This window comes from Rhinatrema bivittatum, chromosome 4, assembly GCF_901001135.1.
Source record: "Rhinatrema bivittatum chromosome 4, aRhiBiv1.1, whole genome shotgun sequence".
NCBI classification, from domain to species: domain Eukaryota; kingdom Metazoa; phylum Chordata; class Amphibia; order Gymnophiona; family Rhinatrematidae; genus Rhinatrema; species Rhinatrema bivittatum.
The window spans coordinates 373,601,332-373,619,011 of NC_042618.1; the positions used below are offsets into that span (position 1 = coordinate 373,601,332).

General features: G+C 41.1%; 1 protein-coding gene across 1 annotated transcript in view; it reads right to left on the reverse strand.

Annotated features, from left to right (window-relative positions):
- FGD3 (FYVE, RhoGEF and PH domain containing 3) overlaps positions 1 to 17,680 on the reverse strand; it is a 281,833-nt gene that overhangs the window by 47,744 nt on the left and 216,409 nt on the right. The window contains exons 13-15 of the mRNA XM_029600868.1: positions 17,474 to 17,504; positions 15,355 to 15,456; positions 3,380 to 3,442 (exon numbers count right to left, since the gene is read on the reverse strand). Of these exons, the coding sequence (XP_029456728.1) occupies positions 3,380 to 3,442; positions 15,355 to 15,456; positions 17,474 to 17,504 (196 nt within the window). The remainder of the gene's footprint in view (positions 1 to 3,379; positions 3,443 to 15,354; positions 15,457 to 17,473; positions 17,505 to 17,680) is intronic.

A 17,680-nucleotide genomic window follows, 5' to 3' on the forward strand; every position in this document is an offset into this window, starting at 1 on the left:
AGTTACATGATTTTATGAAAATTAGTGAAAAATGAATTTTACTAAACATAATCGATTTGCGCAGCAGCGCACCACATTTATCAAAGCCCGATCCAGCAAACAGGTATATGCAAGTCAGTAAATCTGCATTTTAGCTTTCGATGACAATTGAGGTCTATCTTTTAGATATCACATGTTGTCTATGGCTGGGGTAGAGCTGCCAACTGACTCCATTTTTATAGGACAGGTTGATCCAGTCCTGGTTTCTAGCTCACTGTATGCTTGGAATTGTAGTTCTGCATTTCTTAGGGGAATACATTGGGAAATTAGAACTACAAATCAATGCATGCAACGGGGTAAAAACTAGAACTGGATCAACATGGAAAAATTGAGCCAGCTGGTAACACTAGACCGGAGCAATACATAACAGTACTGTAAGACATTTAACTGCACATTAAAATATTTGTCAGTTTGAATACATTCTGCCCATTCTCATAATGTGTCAATCTTATTCCATTTTACCTTTTTAAAAATAAAAAAAAATGTTAAGAGCGGGGGGGGGGGGGGGGGCTGTAGCTCATCGAACAAACAATAGGTTGAAATGTAGGGATTACAATATTGTGAGAGTAGTAGTGCAGAAACCTTATTATCCCAGTACATTTTGTATGCAGTGCATCATCTTTCTTTTCCATACTAACATTTATTTTGCTCATTAGAATATAAATGAGGCAAGACCATAAAAGGTCACTGCCCACATGTTACAGGAATCTGGTCAGGGCAATCAGCCATCCAATTCCAGCAGCAGTAAAAATAAAACTACTCTAAATCAACATAAGTAATGCAAACTACACTTAGAAAGCGCCTGTAGAATCAGCCAATGAATTAACCAACCTACATTAAAGTGTTACTTTAGTCCTATGCATACATATTTCTCATTTACACTAGAAAAATGTAGTTCAGCTAGCCACCACTGCCACCAAGTGGTTTATTTACACAAATGCTGGGCAAAGAAAGCAGGTGGTCTCCTGGTTAGTAGAGAACAATGGGCTGGGAAGCAAGAGACCTGGGTTCAAATCCTGCCTCTGCCACTGACCTCCTGCTGCCTCAGGTACACCACTCAGACCTGGGGCAGGCACTCACTGCGCCCATCTGTAATTTACTGCAAATCTCCCCACTTTGGGAACTATAATCGTAAATACTGAAATAATAAAAATTAGTGCACTTCCAGCTTCACCTGAACACTTGTCGAGGTCATGTAAAGAAAGGATTTTATAAAGAAAAGGATTTCAAGTAGTGACATGCTAACTTCTTCAAAATAAGTTTAGCTATTGGATGAACCTAGAAAAATGCTAAAGCTGTGTCAACTTCCTCATCACGTCTTTCTTAAAAGAAAATCTCAAGCAGATCCAAAACTCCAGAGTGTATTTCATCAGGTAGTGGGATCCACTTTTAGACTTTACAACAATCAGAAACAGACTTTTTTTTTCTCCAGATGCCCTTAGAATTTTACTTAGATTCTCAGGGAGTGGAAGAGGAAGGAGGGAAGAATTCAATGAATTCCACGGCAGATCTGGGCAAATTTAGAGAACAATCTGAAAGCAGACTGAAATAAGAACACCAGAACTTAAGAAGAGCCATGCTGAGTCAGACTAATTTCCATCGAGCCCAGGATCCTGTTTGCAACAATGGCCCATCGCAAAAAGTAGATCCCATGTGCAGCAACAAGTACTGCTCATAGGATCACCTAGTTAATAACTGTTTATGGACTTTTCCTCCAGGAACTTAATCCCAATGCAGTAAACTAATGAAATTACTACAGCGTTAAAAGTATGCTAAAACAAAAATCTGTACATAAAATTTGAGTTGTGTGCAAAAAAATGAAAGATGAACTAGAAATCCATCTGATTTGAATTGTTCACACATCTCTGATTCTGAGGGTATAAAAACTAGATTCATATCAAGAGAATGTGCTATGACAAACAGCCTTATTGTTGAGGTGGCACATATAGAGCCAGATTTAAGTTCTAGTTAAAAAAAAAAAAAAGTTACAAAAAGCCTCTAGGTTCATTTATTTGCAAAATTTTGAAATCCTGCATCTTTTGCACACAACTTGCGGGCCGATTCAGTAGAAACGTGGGAGAGCGGACGAACGCCCACTCGCCAGTGCGCGCGATTCAGTATGTAAATTAGGTGGTGCGGTAGAAATGGGCAAAAGGAGGCGCTAGGGACACTAGCGCGTCCCTAGCGCCTCCTTTTGACCCGGAGCGGCGGCTGTCAGCGGGTTTGACAGCCGATGCTCAATTTTGCCGGCGTCTGTTCTCGAGCCTGACAGCCACGGGCTCGGAAACCGGACGCCAGCAAAATTGAGCGTCCGGTTTTCGGCTCGACAACCGCCGTCCCAACTGAAATTTTTTTTTTTTTTACTTTTTACACCCTTCGGGACCTCCGACTTAATATTGCTATGATATTAAGTCGGAGGGTGCACAGAAAAGCAGTTTATATTGCTTTTCTGTGCACTTTCCCGGTGCCGGCAGAAACTAGCGCCTACCTTTGGGTAGGCGCTAATTTCTTAGAGTAAAATGTGCGGCTTGGCTGCACATTTTGCTTACTGTATCCCGCGCGCATACCTAATAGGACCATCAACATGCATTTGCATGTTGAGGGTGCTATTAGGTGCCACGGGTTGGACGCGCGTTTTCCGCCCCTTACTGAATAAGGGGTAAGGGAAAACGTGCGTCCAAGGGCAGGTTAACAGTGCGCTCCGTCGGAGCGCACTGTACTGTTTCAGCCTGTTGATTTCCTGCAAATTCAGGAGAGGGATCAATTTCCACAGAAAATACCAGAGAAAGAAAAACTGGTGCATCATGGACTGTTTTTGCCCATGCAAATTTAGTATTTTCAGACAAAAATTCTGCATTTGCAGTAGACTTTGCTAGAACAATTATTTTTCAGTGGAATTTTTCCCTTTGTACAAATTGCTGGAAATTTGATCTGGTACAAAAGATGAACGATTTCAAAACTGCAAGAAAATTCATTTGAAAGCTTTTTGCCCTTCGTTTTTTTGCTTTACTTTTTTGTCTGAAGCATTATGAGTGTCTGCAAAATTAAATGCTACATTCACCCCAAAATACTAAGGGAGGTCATGAAGAGTTAAGGAGTTGCCTGTTGGAGATATATGAGATTGAGGCACATACTTTCATCATCACACACTCTTATCAAAAGCAATATTTTCTATAGTCATCTGATCCAGCAACAAGATTTGCAAATTATTTTCCTATATTTGGGTCAGCTGGTTTATCTCAAATATCCAAAATCAATAAAATTTGCCTACCTTTAAACTGAAGTATGTTATAAAAAAATGTATTTCTACTTTGTCAGTATTAGCCTTAAAACTACTTACTCCTCCAGATCCACTGCAGGTATCTGATCCTGGTGTAGATTCTACAGAACTTGTGCTTAGTGCCTGAAAAACAACAAAAAAAAGATCATTGTAAAATCTGAATTTACAGCCAATACAGTAATATCCTTCTAATCTAAAGTCTAGGTACAGTAGATCCCTCTATGCACACCCCTGAAATAAAGTGCACACAGTTAAAGTTTACATAACAGCCAGAGTACATTTATTTAGCATTTATTGTGACAATACAAAGCTGAGGTAAAATCAGCTACAATAAAGCCCGCATCCCTCTAGGTAGGCGAGTGCTAGAACACTTTACAGTGAAAATGTGTGTGTTAGTTTCCAGCAAGCCTGTGAAAAATGCTTAGAGCTCTAACATGGTTTTGCTTGCAACTATCTTGAAAATAAGTGAACTGACTAAGAACATGGTGCATGCAGATTTCATAGGCACATACAGCTCATGAGGCAGTCACGAGCAAGCCCTGGACAAATCTTTCAACATTCCAAAAGTAATTTTCATTATGGTGTATCTCCTGCATAGGCCAGAGGGTTCAAAAAGTGGCAGGGAAGCATGCAGGGGTGGAAGGAATAAAACATAATTCAAAACGTGTGCTAAATTTGAATGCACATTTTCTTCACTCATTTGCTGAAAACGAATTCACTCCCAATCCAGTAAGCTAATGGTGTGTAAATTAAATCAGTGTTAAAGTGTGCTAAGAAAGATGTGTGCATAAAATATGAGTTGTGCACATAAAATTGAAAAGGTGCACTAGACAGGCATCACGTGAGAAAAAAAAAGTGCTTCTCTCTGGGGCAGGCACTTACAATATCAGAATAGGCTGCATCAGGAAACTTGCTATATGCCATTTCACAGTCTATATCTATGAAGTTGGAGGTGGGAAGCTGTGCAGCCATTTGTGTTGTAAGTCCTCTTGAGTTCTTAGACCTTTAAGTTTAGCAGTGTTTAATTTCTTTGAAGGATTTTGCCTATGATGCTACTTTTATGGTTTCTGATTAATCTGTGATCAGACCAACAATCTGCATCTCATATAGCACATATAACCTTTATATCATGAATGTCCCTCTGTCTGAAAATGAGGTCATCCAGAAGATGCCATTGCTTTGAACAGGGGTGCATCCAACATTCTTGTTCTTGTTTAGTTGCTGGAACAATTAAACAAGAACAAGTGATTGCAAGTCTGGGTTCATTGCCTTTGGACAGAAGCAAAATAATTTGAATTGGCTTTGTCAATGCCATGGTGTTGCAACACTGGTCCATGAGGCTACATCATAGCCAACTATAGCACTGAAGTCAGCCATGAGTATCAATTTATCATTATGAAGGATATCCTTTTTGGCTCATCCATCTGTTCATAGAAGGCATCTTTGATTTCAGTGAGGGTAATGGTAGAGGCGTAGGCACTAATGACTGTATCATGCCTACCCTTGAAGATATTTATGTGGATGGGCATTAAATCTACCATTGACTCTTCTTGGAAGCGTGTCCAAATTATGTATCAGAGACATATGACGGGCAAAGCTCTGTCCAGGTGTTCTAGGTTCACTTTTAGATTTCCGTATCCATTAGAATGTATAGCCTATGCCAACATCTACTAGAACAGACTCCGCTAAGAGCAGAGTTTCACTTAGTGCTGCTACGTTGATGTTGTATTTCTTGACCATCCTGTCTAATAGGGAAATGAACCTCTCTACTCTTGCATCATTATCAATCAGCATGTACGCACATTCTATGTGGCAAAGTTCATATTGTGTTTGATTTTTCGACTGCACTGCTGGATGATCAGCCAGGAGCATCGACCTGGCAGATTGTGGAGAGGGCAGGCCATTTTTAGGGTCTCTTTCCAGTACCTGTCCCCCATGTGGGGAAAACATTCCTATCACTGAACAGAGCTGCTCTGTTGCCCATGCAGGATAGAACTGCCACATCTACCCCGATCTATGGCAAATGACTATCACATGTGGGTTTCCTGTTTTCAGGTTTGTGGCTAGAGACTCCCAAGCAGCATCCTTGGCCTGTCCCCATAGCCATTGGCCTGTCGCCACAGAACATGGAAGAATATAGTAACATTGCTTAGTCCTTTGAGGTTGCTGATAGCTTGCACGTGATTGGATTATAGTGACAGATTTGTATGGACCCAGTTCCACTCTCTCATCCACATACATCTTTTGCTATTGCTGCAGAATCAACTCATACTTCGTGCTGATTGTTCACACCACCAGTAGAGAATTAAGAAAAAGCAGAAAACTGTGTTTGTATGTGTGTGGGGGCAAGAAGATAACCCATCAATCATGAAAGCTCAGCAATTATTGTATACGAAATGAAAACTGCAATCCAGTATCCATATGGTGAATGGTTCTGGAAATCTTTTAATATTGGGATGGAGGCAGCATTAGAAAACACTGAGTACTTCCAATAGAAGGTTTTTGAGATCTCCCCAATTTGTTCCACCTGTATGAATTTTGAACATATTACCACCCTTGTGGCATTGGTTTAATATTTTAAGACTGAACAACACAGTCTACTTAAAATATATTACCTAAAAACCCTTAAAATTTGAGTACAGTGGCATCTGTTCTGCAAAATTCCTGAGCCATATCAATGCTCAAATATCTATTGATATGGGATCTGTTCACTGTTCCTTCTAAACTGCACGTGTGCACAGCTGCGCACAACTTTGCTCGCAGCCACACACAGTTTTTAACCCCCTTGTGCAGGAAGACCAGCAGGGGCATGGTTGAGCCCATCTCACCATGGCCTGAAGTGAGCCTGAGACCAGTGTTGTCGTGGTGGAGACCATCTCAGCACAGCCTGAAGAAAAGAGGCGGCCCCAAATTTCCGGGTGCTCCTCCTTCTTCCTTCCCGTACGGCCATGGAAGAAAAAGGTTGCTGGAGCCACATGGGTAGGAAGGAAAAGGAGCATCAGCCCACATATAGAAAAGGAGTAGGGTCTGTGGCAGTCTGCCTTGGATCCCATCTTGTGGCAGCCCAAGGAGAGGATGCCCAGAGGGGAGAGGGAGGCTGAGGCTCTGAGACAAGAGAGAGAGATAGAGAGAACACGCGAGCATGTGTGCGTGAGTGTGAGAGTGAGTCAGCATGAGAGAGTGAAAACCTGTGTGTGTGACAGCATGTGAGAGTGGGAGCCTGTGAGTGCATGTGGGAGAGAGAGTATACAACAGCGTATGAGTGTATGTGTGAGAGAGAGAGAGAGAGAGCGCCTTGTGTGAGTGGGAGCCTGAGTGTGAGAGAACATGTGAAAAAGAACGTGTGTGAAAGAGAGAGAGCATGTGAGAATGAGAGCCTGAGTGTGTGTGTTTGAGGGAGGAAGGGAAGACAACAGGTCGAGAGAGAAGAAACAAAGAAAAAAAGAAAAAAAAAAAAACCAGACCCTAAAAACAGAATTGGGAAGAGACTGAGAAAGGGAATGTGGGGGAAAAAAGCCTCGGACCAAACAATCAGAAAAATAAGATCAGATAATAAAAGTAAAAAAACAAAATATTTAGAATTTTTAGTGACTGGCCTATGTTAGTTTTGAAAATGTACATTACATATTTGTATTTTGTTCTTTCTTCAATATCCCACGGTTCAGTGTCTGGTTTCTCGGGCTTTCTATTTTATTGTTGTCTTCATGTTTCTGATTTGTAGTCCCTTATTCTGTATTAGGGTCTGTGTGTTCTGCATATGTAACTGCTGGCATGTAGTTTATCTGTAGGGCTCTGTAGCAGTCTGGCTTGTTTTGTTAACCCCAGTAAGTGGTGTATTAGTGTTCTAGAGCATGGTATAAATATTTGCATTGCTGCCATGTCATAAATAAGGCTGCTGCTGCTGCTGTTTGAGTCCCGAGATAGTGCATAAAATTTCCTGAAAGATTTTCGCACACAATTTAGCAGGTGTAATTGTACACGGGTTGTTTTCGTGGGATAATTTTCAAAAGGGAAAGTATGCATATGTATGCTCATACTTTCCCTCTGAAAACTGGTGTAACTTATGCACATATGTGCCATCTAATTTATGTGGACTGTTATAAAATTACCCCGTTATTGTATAGCCTTGGTTCGGAAAGGAAAAATCAATGAGATTGCAAATAAGGCTGCAATTATTCCTAATGCTAACATCCCATCAGAGCTATGGGAATAGACATCCTATGTGCTGGTAATGCACTTGCACATATTTCATTTGATATTTCCTCTCGATGTAAGCATCTTCTGTGAATATAATTGTAAGACTTGGCTACCTGCAAGGTAGCTCCCATACAGACTTCTCTAACAGAACACTAGTTTACGACATTGTGCATGTTTATTATATGTGAACTGGGTAGGGTGCAATCTAAATGCATGAACGTAGGTTTGTTTGGGTTTTTTTTTTTTTTTTTTTTTTGCAATCTACATTTGGCAGTTTTTGAAAAAATAAAGAAGGGTGTAGCATTTCCGGTCTGTTTCAGCACTGATGCTCTATGGTAGCTTTGTTTTAAAGAGATTTCATGATGGGGATGGAAGCAAACTAAACTTGGGCCAGAGCTCTTGCTGACCTCACCTACTTTCTTTTGCAGAGATACTAGGGGCACACATCACAACTAACTTTCACAGTCTAAATTGATTTAACACCAAGCCTGCTTGTTTGAAGCTCTTGGCACTACTGCATCTCGCCATCCTCCCACAGAAGTGTGATTTCCTCCCATGCATTTGAAGCGTGTTATGTTATAAAGCCCACACAAAATCGTGATCATCTAGACACCAGATGCAATGAAGTGAAGATTCTAATCCCTTTGGGAGGGGTTGAGTAGGGGTGGGATGGGTGACCATCAGTACAAGCTAGCAGTTACAGCATGAAACATTATTCCCGCTGCTTAAGTTACAGGCTCAGTCTTCGATTGTAAGATCTTTGAAGTGGGACTCTTGAAACCATATGATTTAATTTGTGTAGCAGTATGCAATATGCTACACAATGCAATATGCTGAGCGCATTCTTTAATGAGCAGTTAGACATGGCTAAAATAGGCGCTAATCAATCCCCTAAAGCAATAAGGGGGATTAGTGCCTATTTAACGCGCGTCTAACGTGGAGTGAATGAGATAGCGCTCATCACATGCAAATGTATGTGAATGAGCCTATTACTCATTCACTCCCAATGCAAAAAGATAAATGTGCATCTCAGATGCACATTTATCGCTGAGATATTAACGCCTGCCTGGAGCAGGCATTAATAGCTGAGTGCATTGAAAAGAAGTACAGAAAAGCAGAAAAAACTGCTTTTCTGTACTTCTTTTTTAAAGTAAAAAAAATAAAATAAAATAACTCGGCAGACTGCCGAGTTATGAAGACCGATGCCGGTAAACTCGGCATCTGTTTTCATAACTGGCCGTCTGCCAGTAATGGCCGCCGATAAACTCAGGGGCCGTTTTCATTATTGGCAGATTGTCTTTCAATTTTTTTTCACTTGCAACTTCATAAAAAGAAAGTCAAACATAAGTAACAGTTTCTCTTTTCTTTGTTATCCGAGCTGTGCGGTAGGCTACAGGACTTTTTCGGCAGAGCCTTTCCTCGACCTCTCCTATAATGTTTTGATCAAAATGCTAAGGGGAGTTAACTCCGCTCGGGATTCTAGAATGACTTTTCCCCAGGTAGTTTTCCACTGTACATTTTTTTGTTATTTATTTAGAAGTTTTTATATACGATGAACGTTGGGAACATCTCATCGGTTCACAATAAACGAAATGCAGCAAAATGAGCTTTACAGTGAAACACAGAACAGTGAGCCTAAAATTAGGTAGCAGTAAGATAATAGAACATAAAGTATGAAAGAAATATAAATAAAGTAGAATAAATATAAACATAAAACTGTTTATGTTGCTTAAAAAACAAACAGGCAGCCATGACCCCCTAATTTAAATATTGCATGGCGCCCCCCTTTGGGGCACCATGCACGCATTAAGAGAGCGGGCGCTGACTGTTTAGCGCCCGCTTTCTACGCGCCCTTATTGCATCAGCCCCTTAGAGCGCCATTCGAACAACATGATTTTTACGTTATGTACTAAAGCCAGGCATAAAAGAACAGGGGCGGAGTCAAGATGGCTGCCCGGTAGAGCAGCACACTGGTTTGAGCTCCGGAGCCTAACGATTTTTTACTTGCTGGTTAATTTTCTTGCTATGGGGAGGAAACGTAAACCGCGGGGAGAGCCTTACCCTGCTGTCTCCTCCGCGTCGACGCCAATTTCTGGCCCTATGGATGCCCACATCGTGCGCAGAGACACACAAGCAGAAGGAACACAGCCGTTGGAGAGTTGTGGAGGAGAAGCTGAGTTCCCCTCTCTCCCAGGTTCCATGTCACCTTTTAGCCCCGCTGAAGGAACGCTGCCGGTAAATCCTGCCGAGGAGAGAGTTGCTGCAAGGCCGAGGGAAACGCCGTCAGACCACGGTGTTGAAGGACGGAGCCCAGTGGGGTTCGGAGGAGCAACGGCCTTGGCAGACGCTCTAGGGAACATCGGTGAGCAGACCGGCATTGAAAGAGAAACAGCTTTGGAAAGACAGGCTGGAGATGCTGCAGAAACCCCTATTATGATTATACCAGCAGTGGTAAGACCTTCAGAATTTACTTTGGAGATTATTTGGGAAACTACAGTAGAAATGAGAGCTTCTATTTTACAGCAAGTTAATCCTATTAATGTTAAAGTTAACCAGCTGGAAGAAAATATGAAAGTATTAAGTAATACCACTATAGAGCTGGAACATCAAATTGCGATGAATAGACAACAAATATCTGGAATACAAACAGTCCATTCAGCAATGATAAAGGAAAGAACAAGTATGGCAATGAAAGTGGAGAATTCAATTAAGAATAGGAATCTGAGGTATATAAATGTCCCTCAGGTTCCTTTAATCTCTCCCAGAGACATGTTTAAGAGATATTTATTGGAAATTTTACAAATAGATGAAAATGCCATACCACCGATTACCAAGGTTTTTTATTTACCTAAACCTAGAACATTACAGGAACAATCGGAAGGGGCATTACCAGCTGAGCTCATACAGAATCAATCATTGGATATTTCAAATATTTTGGAGACTTCAGATTCGGCGATACCAGCTACGTTGATATTTATTTATTTATTTAAGGGTTTCTTATATACCGAGGCACGTTTGCAAAACATCACCTCGGTTCACAGTGTAACATAACCTAGCAACAAGCTTTACAATAATAATAATAATAATAAAATAAATAACTAGCAACAAGCTTTACAATAGAACATTAACAGGTAGCGGTTAAGAGGGTAGGGGATGATAGTACGAGAAATATATACAAATGTACATGTAAGTTTTTTAACAATAATGTTAACAATAATGATAGTGACGCTTGCCTTGGAACATGATAAGGAATGGTTACTTCGATTAGGTCTTCGTCATAGGACTAAAATATTTCTTCATTGCAATATTAGAGTTTTTCCGGATGTCTCGCGGGAGACACAAAAAAGGAGGAAGGCCTTCCTGTTATTAAGGCCTCATGTCATACAAATTGGGGGGGGGGGGGGCTTGTTACTTAAAGTTCCCATGTAAATGTATAATAAAGTATAATAATAATACTTATATTTTATTTGATCCCCCCCCAACTGACGCAGTTTCTAATAGGGAAGAATGCGGTGACACCAGCCTTACCAAGTATAATTGCTTCAAGTTCCTCATAGTTATTTAGTCTCTGTATCTACCGAGCACATTGCCTTATATTATTGTAGTAAAATAACTATTTTCTACATTTCCTTAAGTTGAATATACTCTGTCCCCCTACAGTTGAGGACTTTATACAGTGATAATGTAAGACTGTATTTCCTAGATTGGTAATAGTTCTTGAGTATAAATCTGTTATCTCTGTATTTTCTTTTAAGATGTAATCTTGTCAAATTCTTAAAATGCATAAAGATAAAAAAAAAAAAAAAGAACAGAGTTTGCACTTTACCAATACATGTTCTGTTGCCAGTTCAAGAGTGAATATGGTCATACCTAGGAATTCTCCGGATTTACCTGGAGACTCCAGGGAAGCACTAGAAAGGGACAGGCCTCACTGTTCATTGCTCCAGCCACTCGTTTTCAGGAAGCCTGCAGAGAACAGGAGGGGCTGGAGAAGGCAGCAGAGCAATTGTTTGCTTCTTTGCAGCATCTATTCCAATTTCAGCCTCCTCCCCTTTTCTCAGGTAAATTTGTGTGTTAAAACTGTGAGCTGAAATTCAGTTTTTAATGCATGCACTAAAAAAGGTTACTTCTGATGTAGTATGCTGATGCATTGGGACATTAAAAAAAAAAAAGCAAAAAAGCATGCTAACCAGAAAATTGATGTAAAAAAAAAAAATGCTTAGCATGTATCACAATGTTATTTATGCACATAAACCATGTTTTCTGTTCAGAAAACATGTTTTCTGTGCACAAAACATAAGGTCTATTTACTAATCCATGGTATTTTTCCCAGATGAGACAATACTATGGGATTCACTAATCTGTGGTACTGAGTGAAAATACCATGGATTAATTGATCCCATGAAACAATGGGTGATGACAACCCCAAATCCTGGGGCCATTTGGCTCTGGAATCCTCACACCCTACAGTGATAAAAACAGTCAGTATCCATTAAGACTCCTTCTACCACCCCATCCCACCCCCAACAGGGGCAAACGAGCGCCCAAAGCCAGCGGGTGCCATTTTGAAAATAATCACCACCGATCCCACATTTCTAGAGAGCGCTATGGCGGTCACCACTACACCTCCTGGGATTACTGTATGTGGATCGGGGTACCGGAGGTGGGTGTTCATCTGGATCATTTAAGAACAAGCAGAGGGGCTATCGCTCAAGCACTTAATCTGTGGTCATTTTTTTTTTTTACTTTGGCATATCCCTGCGTCAGGGCAGCTGAGAGAAATCTCTATAGACCCCCACTGATTTTGACATGCCACCGGGGGTGGGGAACAGAATTCAGTCAGATGACCCCCTTTAAAGCTACAGCCCAGGTGCATAGGGATGTGCATTAATGTCCTGATGCTCCTGTGGAAAGTCTGCTACACCTCTTGAGGTGCAGCTAACGTCTCAGCAAAATCCAGCTTGTGATTTTTGAGTCAAGCCCAGGGCCAGCACGAGGCATTGGGCGGACTAGGCGGTCGCCTAGGGCGCCATCGCTGAATGTGAGGGCGGTATTCTTTTTATCACAAAGGAGTCTGGCGGCAGATTTGAAATTGTAGGACTTGCGCATGGGATGAGTCCATCGGCGAGGTAAGGGAGATCTGACTTGGGTACTGTGACTTGAGGGGGGGGGGGGGGGAAGAATATGAAGGGATATGACATCATCATGACATCACCACCTAGGATGGCTGGACACACTCACACCAGCACTGGTCAAGCCATGTTGATTTGCTCAGTAAAGCTGTTACTGAGCTTTGAGAGGTGGTCTGTGTCAGCACCATCGATGATGTCACCCATGCATAATGGCTGTTTTATTCCTGCTTGTCGATGGAGAAATTATTTAAGCGCACCAAAAAATGCTTTCTGTGCAGAAAGAAATGTGTGCATATAAATCATATTTTATGTGCAGAAAACATGATTTGTACACAAGCCATGTTTCCTGTGTGTAAATCCTGAGTACTAGATCCCCACACCACCAACTTCAGGTTCAGCCCCATAGACTAACATTGGCTCCAGGAACTTTACTCCACCTCTGAGGAGGAGTTAAATTTTGAGCATTCACAAAACATGGGTTAAGCCAGCACATCTCTCTGCATTGGAGATAGTAGCTAATGCCTTCACTAGCATTACACTTCCATGTGAGGGCGTAACTACTATGCACAATTTTACATGCATGTTTTTTGTGTGCAAAACACCTTGCTGTATCGGCAGCAAAGTTTGCACACAAAAATGTGTGGACGACTGCAGGTAAAACTGTGCTGAGTGTTCCTTAGTACACCTAGCCCTAAGAAAGACTGCAGGGAACAGAAGAGGAGGGGTGACCCTGGAGCAGACACTGCAGACAGCATGTGGGGAGAAACTGGAGGGCAGGAGCTGGAACAGACACAGCTCAGCCTGCAGCTGTGATTCCAAGACTTGGGATTCAACTGAGGGTAGAGTGAGGAGGCACAACTTAAAAGGGGTCCAGAGGGGGGAGGGTGAGAAAGGAGAGTGCTGGATCATTCCTGGAAGGGAGGGGAGAGAGAGAGAGAGAGTGTAGATTAGCAGGAGGGAGAGTGGAAGAAAGAAATCCTTACCCTGCCCTGCACCCCTTGCCCACTAATCAGCAGCAGTCTCATGGTGACAGAAATACTAAAGTTCCCAGCAATGAATATAGTGCTCTATGAAACCTAAATTATTGGTTCTCTGTTACTGTTCCATGCCAGTGACAATTCTGAAAATACAGTCCTTTCCTACTTAAGGGGAATTCTGAATGCTCCAGTTTCCCCGAGAGTGGAATATTCTGAAGCATTAATTCTGCCACCATTGCAGGTTAAAAATCCTAAAGTTGCTTTTATTGATTAATCTAGTTCTAGAGGGCCTATAGGTTCTTTACTATGAGGAATTGCCCAGCTCGATGGGAGGGAACAGAAATGGTATTAGTGAGGGTGTTCTCTCTCCCATGTAGGAGTTTAAGATGGTGAGTTCTCAGCATACGGGCAGCATCTCCCTTTCCTACTTCCTTTTTGTTTGTTCATAGAAAAGGACTCTAGAGGTCTCTGGGCTGGAGGCCTGGGAAAAGAAAGGAGATGGAGTACTTTCACCTATTTTTTTCCATGGGTTTTGGAAACCTCTCTTTTGTGAGGAGGAAGTTTTTCCACCCTTCCTGCCTGGTTTGGTTTCCCAAATGGGGAAACCAAACCAGGCAGGGTGGAAAAAAGATAAATGAACGTTTAGTTAATGTCACATGTTTGTCTGGAAAAGAACAGACAATGGGGAGTAAGAGCCAGCCACTAATTTGGACACTATCAGCCTTTTTAGATGACTGATTGAATAATTGCCAGGTTCTTGTGGCCTGGTTTGGCCTCTGTTGGAAACAGGATGCTGGGCTTGATGGACCCTTGGTCTGACCCAGCATGGCAATTTCTTATGTTCTTATGATCTAGAAATATGTAGCCCAGAAGATGTTTGTATCTCACAATGTAACTATTTTTCAAACAACTGTGATCATTTAACCAATGACCCAGACTTCAGCAAAACTATCAATTACTCACAAAAATGGTCCTGTTAGTACCAGGGTTCAGTCAAAATTTTAGTTTTGCAGTGCAAAAGATCAAATAACTGTATTAGTCCTAGAGGAGACAGAATTACTTGCAGGTTGTGATACCCTTTGTCACATCTAAAGAAGGGACCTATGTGGTCTCAAAAGCTTGAGTATGTAATCAATTGTTGCTAATATATACCTGCGTTGAATTAACACACAGTCACATATATCCCATGTCAGAACTATATAATCCTAATATAAAATAACTTGATAGTAAATGGCTGTTACATGAAACATTTATTGAACATACATACAGTATTGCACACCACAGGTGGGGAGGACAAATGTCAAAGCAATTTACCCATGTAAATTGGCTTTCTGTAAACTGTCCTCACATTGATTAAAAGTATGCAGGCTGTTCAGCAATGTGTGTGGTTCCAGACACATTTAGAGGTGGTATTCCTGGGGGGGGGGGGGGGGGGGATTATTTGGATAAGATTATCATCCACTGGCAAATTTATCTTCATAAAAAGCAGGTGCAAATGTAAAGTACTTATTGCAAGTTTCAAAATAAAAATACATGCATACTTTCACTTTGAAATGTGGTGCAAAGTTTGTGGGTAAGGATAACAAATACCCATGGGCTTTACCCCAATGGTGGTGATAGACTGAAAGTTGTCGTCCCCCCCACCCCGAGTTTCAAAACATTTCACAGCTGAAATGTAAAATGCTTTCCCAAAATATTGGGCATAAAAGATAATGCTACCTTTACTTACAGGTGAATCTGGGGCACGTTCCTCCTCTCGAGAAAAGGAGCTGTTAAAAGCCCTGAATGTTTCACTATTCTGCTTATGTTTCTCAATTGTTGCTTGAATCACCTAAGGAAATAAAGTTTACCAGAAATCAAAGGCCTTGGCAAATCTGTTAATGTGATGACAGTGAAATACAAGTTGACCACCCTTTTAAACCATATGTATCACCATAAAGCGAGGAAGAAAGAAAGATATTATTCACCCTAGTTGGGAGTGTATAATATTACATTATTTTTATTTATTTATAACATTTCTAGACCACCTTCCCAGACAAGGAACATAGGGAAATACAACACGACAAAAACCACCAAAAATGCAAAATGTTTTTTCACTATGCCACCTCATAAATCAAAAAATCTACCAGCAATGCATATAAACTATCCTATGAACCAGCCTATCCTAGAACAACATTTACAGCCTATGCTCAATGCACAGACAGTACACAAAATATTCGATTAAGGCCCTAGTTTCAAAACTGCTGCTACATAACCCCAACCCCTGTCCCATCAACCCTCAACTCACCAACCACGAATGTGATTTTGAGCAGTTGGTTAACAAATCAAAATGCCTAAATAGCTTCAGCTTTGTTAGAAAATCTACCTCTTATTTGTTTGATAATACACTGATATTTAGGTTCTAAAGCATTAAAAAGAGTAGCTCAAAGAAAGGGCAAAAACCATAGTTGCTATTTATTGATTTAACAAGAAATAACCATGTATGTTCTTTGTTTCTGGATTTGTCCACAAAAACTGCAATTTTGTGAATTATGGTGCATTATTAGAAAAGCTCAGGGCTAGGGATGCTGCTGAGGCACAGCCCTGAGTGGCAGGGAGTCATAATCATTGTGCAAATGGCAACATCTAGTGGGTGGATTTAGGGACCATGATTGCAGGGTTATGGAGGAAGACCACATGCATGGCCCCTAACCAAAGAATATATAAAACAGGGGAAAATTCCCCAGGTAGTTGCAAATGAAGGCTTCTGATACTGTAATTCAGAGGCTGGTTCTGAATGAGCTGAAAGCCCAAAGGAGCAAAAGGAAATTTTGGGACCATTAAAAAAAAAAAAAAAAAAGCAGCACAGATGCACTAGTACTAGAGCACTCCATGGAAGTGAAATAACCTTTTCTTGTTGCATTTCAGTAACTCAAGGATGTGCATTCATTTGAAATGAAATAGGAAATGTCAACAACATTTCCTGTTTTGTTTCATGATGTTTTCAAATTGGAACGAAATTAAAGCCAGCAAGATTTCATTGTTTTTTTTGTTTTGATCCATTTTGGAAAAAGGTAAAAATCCCTTGGACCAACTTGATTCTTCCCTGGCCCATCTCAAGGTTCCCCTGGGTTCTTCTCAGACCTAAGGCTTAGGCATAGGCCTAGGCTTAGCCAGGAGGCCAGGTCTCATCGCTGAGGCAGAGGCTGAGGTACATCTTCTTCTATCCGACGTCCTCTTCAAATGATTCCCTCTGTTTGGAGGATGTGCTGGAGTGACAACCCTCCGGTACCTTCCTACTGAGCAGAGGGATCCATTTTGATATATGGCCATACATCAAAATGGCACCGTCTACTATAGAGGGCATTGGACAGAAGAGGACATATGAAGACCTGGTCCTAGGGCTTCATGCATTGGGCCTAGGCCTAGATGATGGGACCCAGTCTTGAGCCAAGCATAGGCTGCGCAGACTGGATCCCCTACAAGCAAGGATAAGTGAGGAACAGGGATGTTTCCATTCCTGGCAATTTTTGGGGGGTGGGTGAGATGGGGCACATGGGGGGACCCTTTTCTTTTCTTCTTGTTGTTTGTTTTTATTAAATATTTAGTTTCTGCAAAGGACAGAAATAAAATAAACATTAAACAAAAAATGATACCCAGGGAGAAAGAACCCTAAAACAAACATTTTTTTCCCTGCACATCCCTAGTAAATCTTCAAGGAGGCAAAAAACATTATCCTGGGGATAATTATGGGCAGCAAAGATGCATACTGCAGTCCATCTGCATCTACTATAAACTTTTCATGGGGGAAGGATGTGGGAATATATGGAACCAGTTTTAGCAATAGATGTTTTGTTTTTAACATTTACCTGAATCCATTCTTTCTTCTCTTCTTCTGTTCTGTAAAGACAGCGAGAAAGCAAAATGCCCCATTATTCCATTTCTAAATATCTACAATTAATCACAGAATGGATTTTAAATTAGCTCTGCATTATGTCTTGCACACACTCAAAGCATAGATTTTGATAAACAGGAAATTCAGAATGACAGAAATGATTTGAAGTAGAATTAACTTA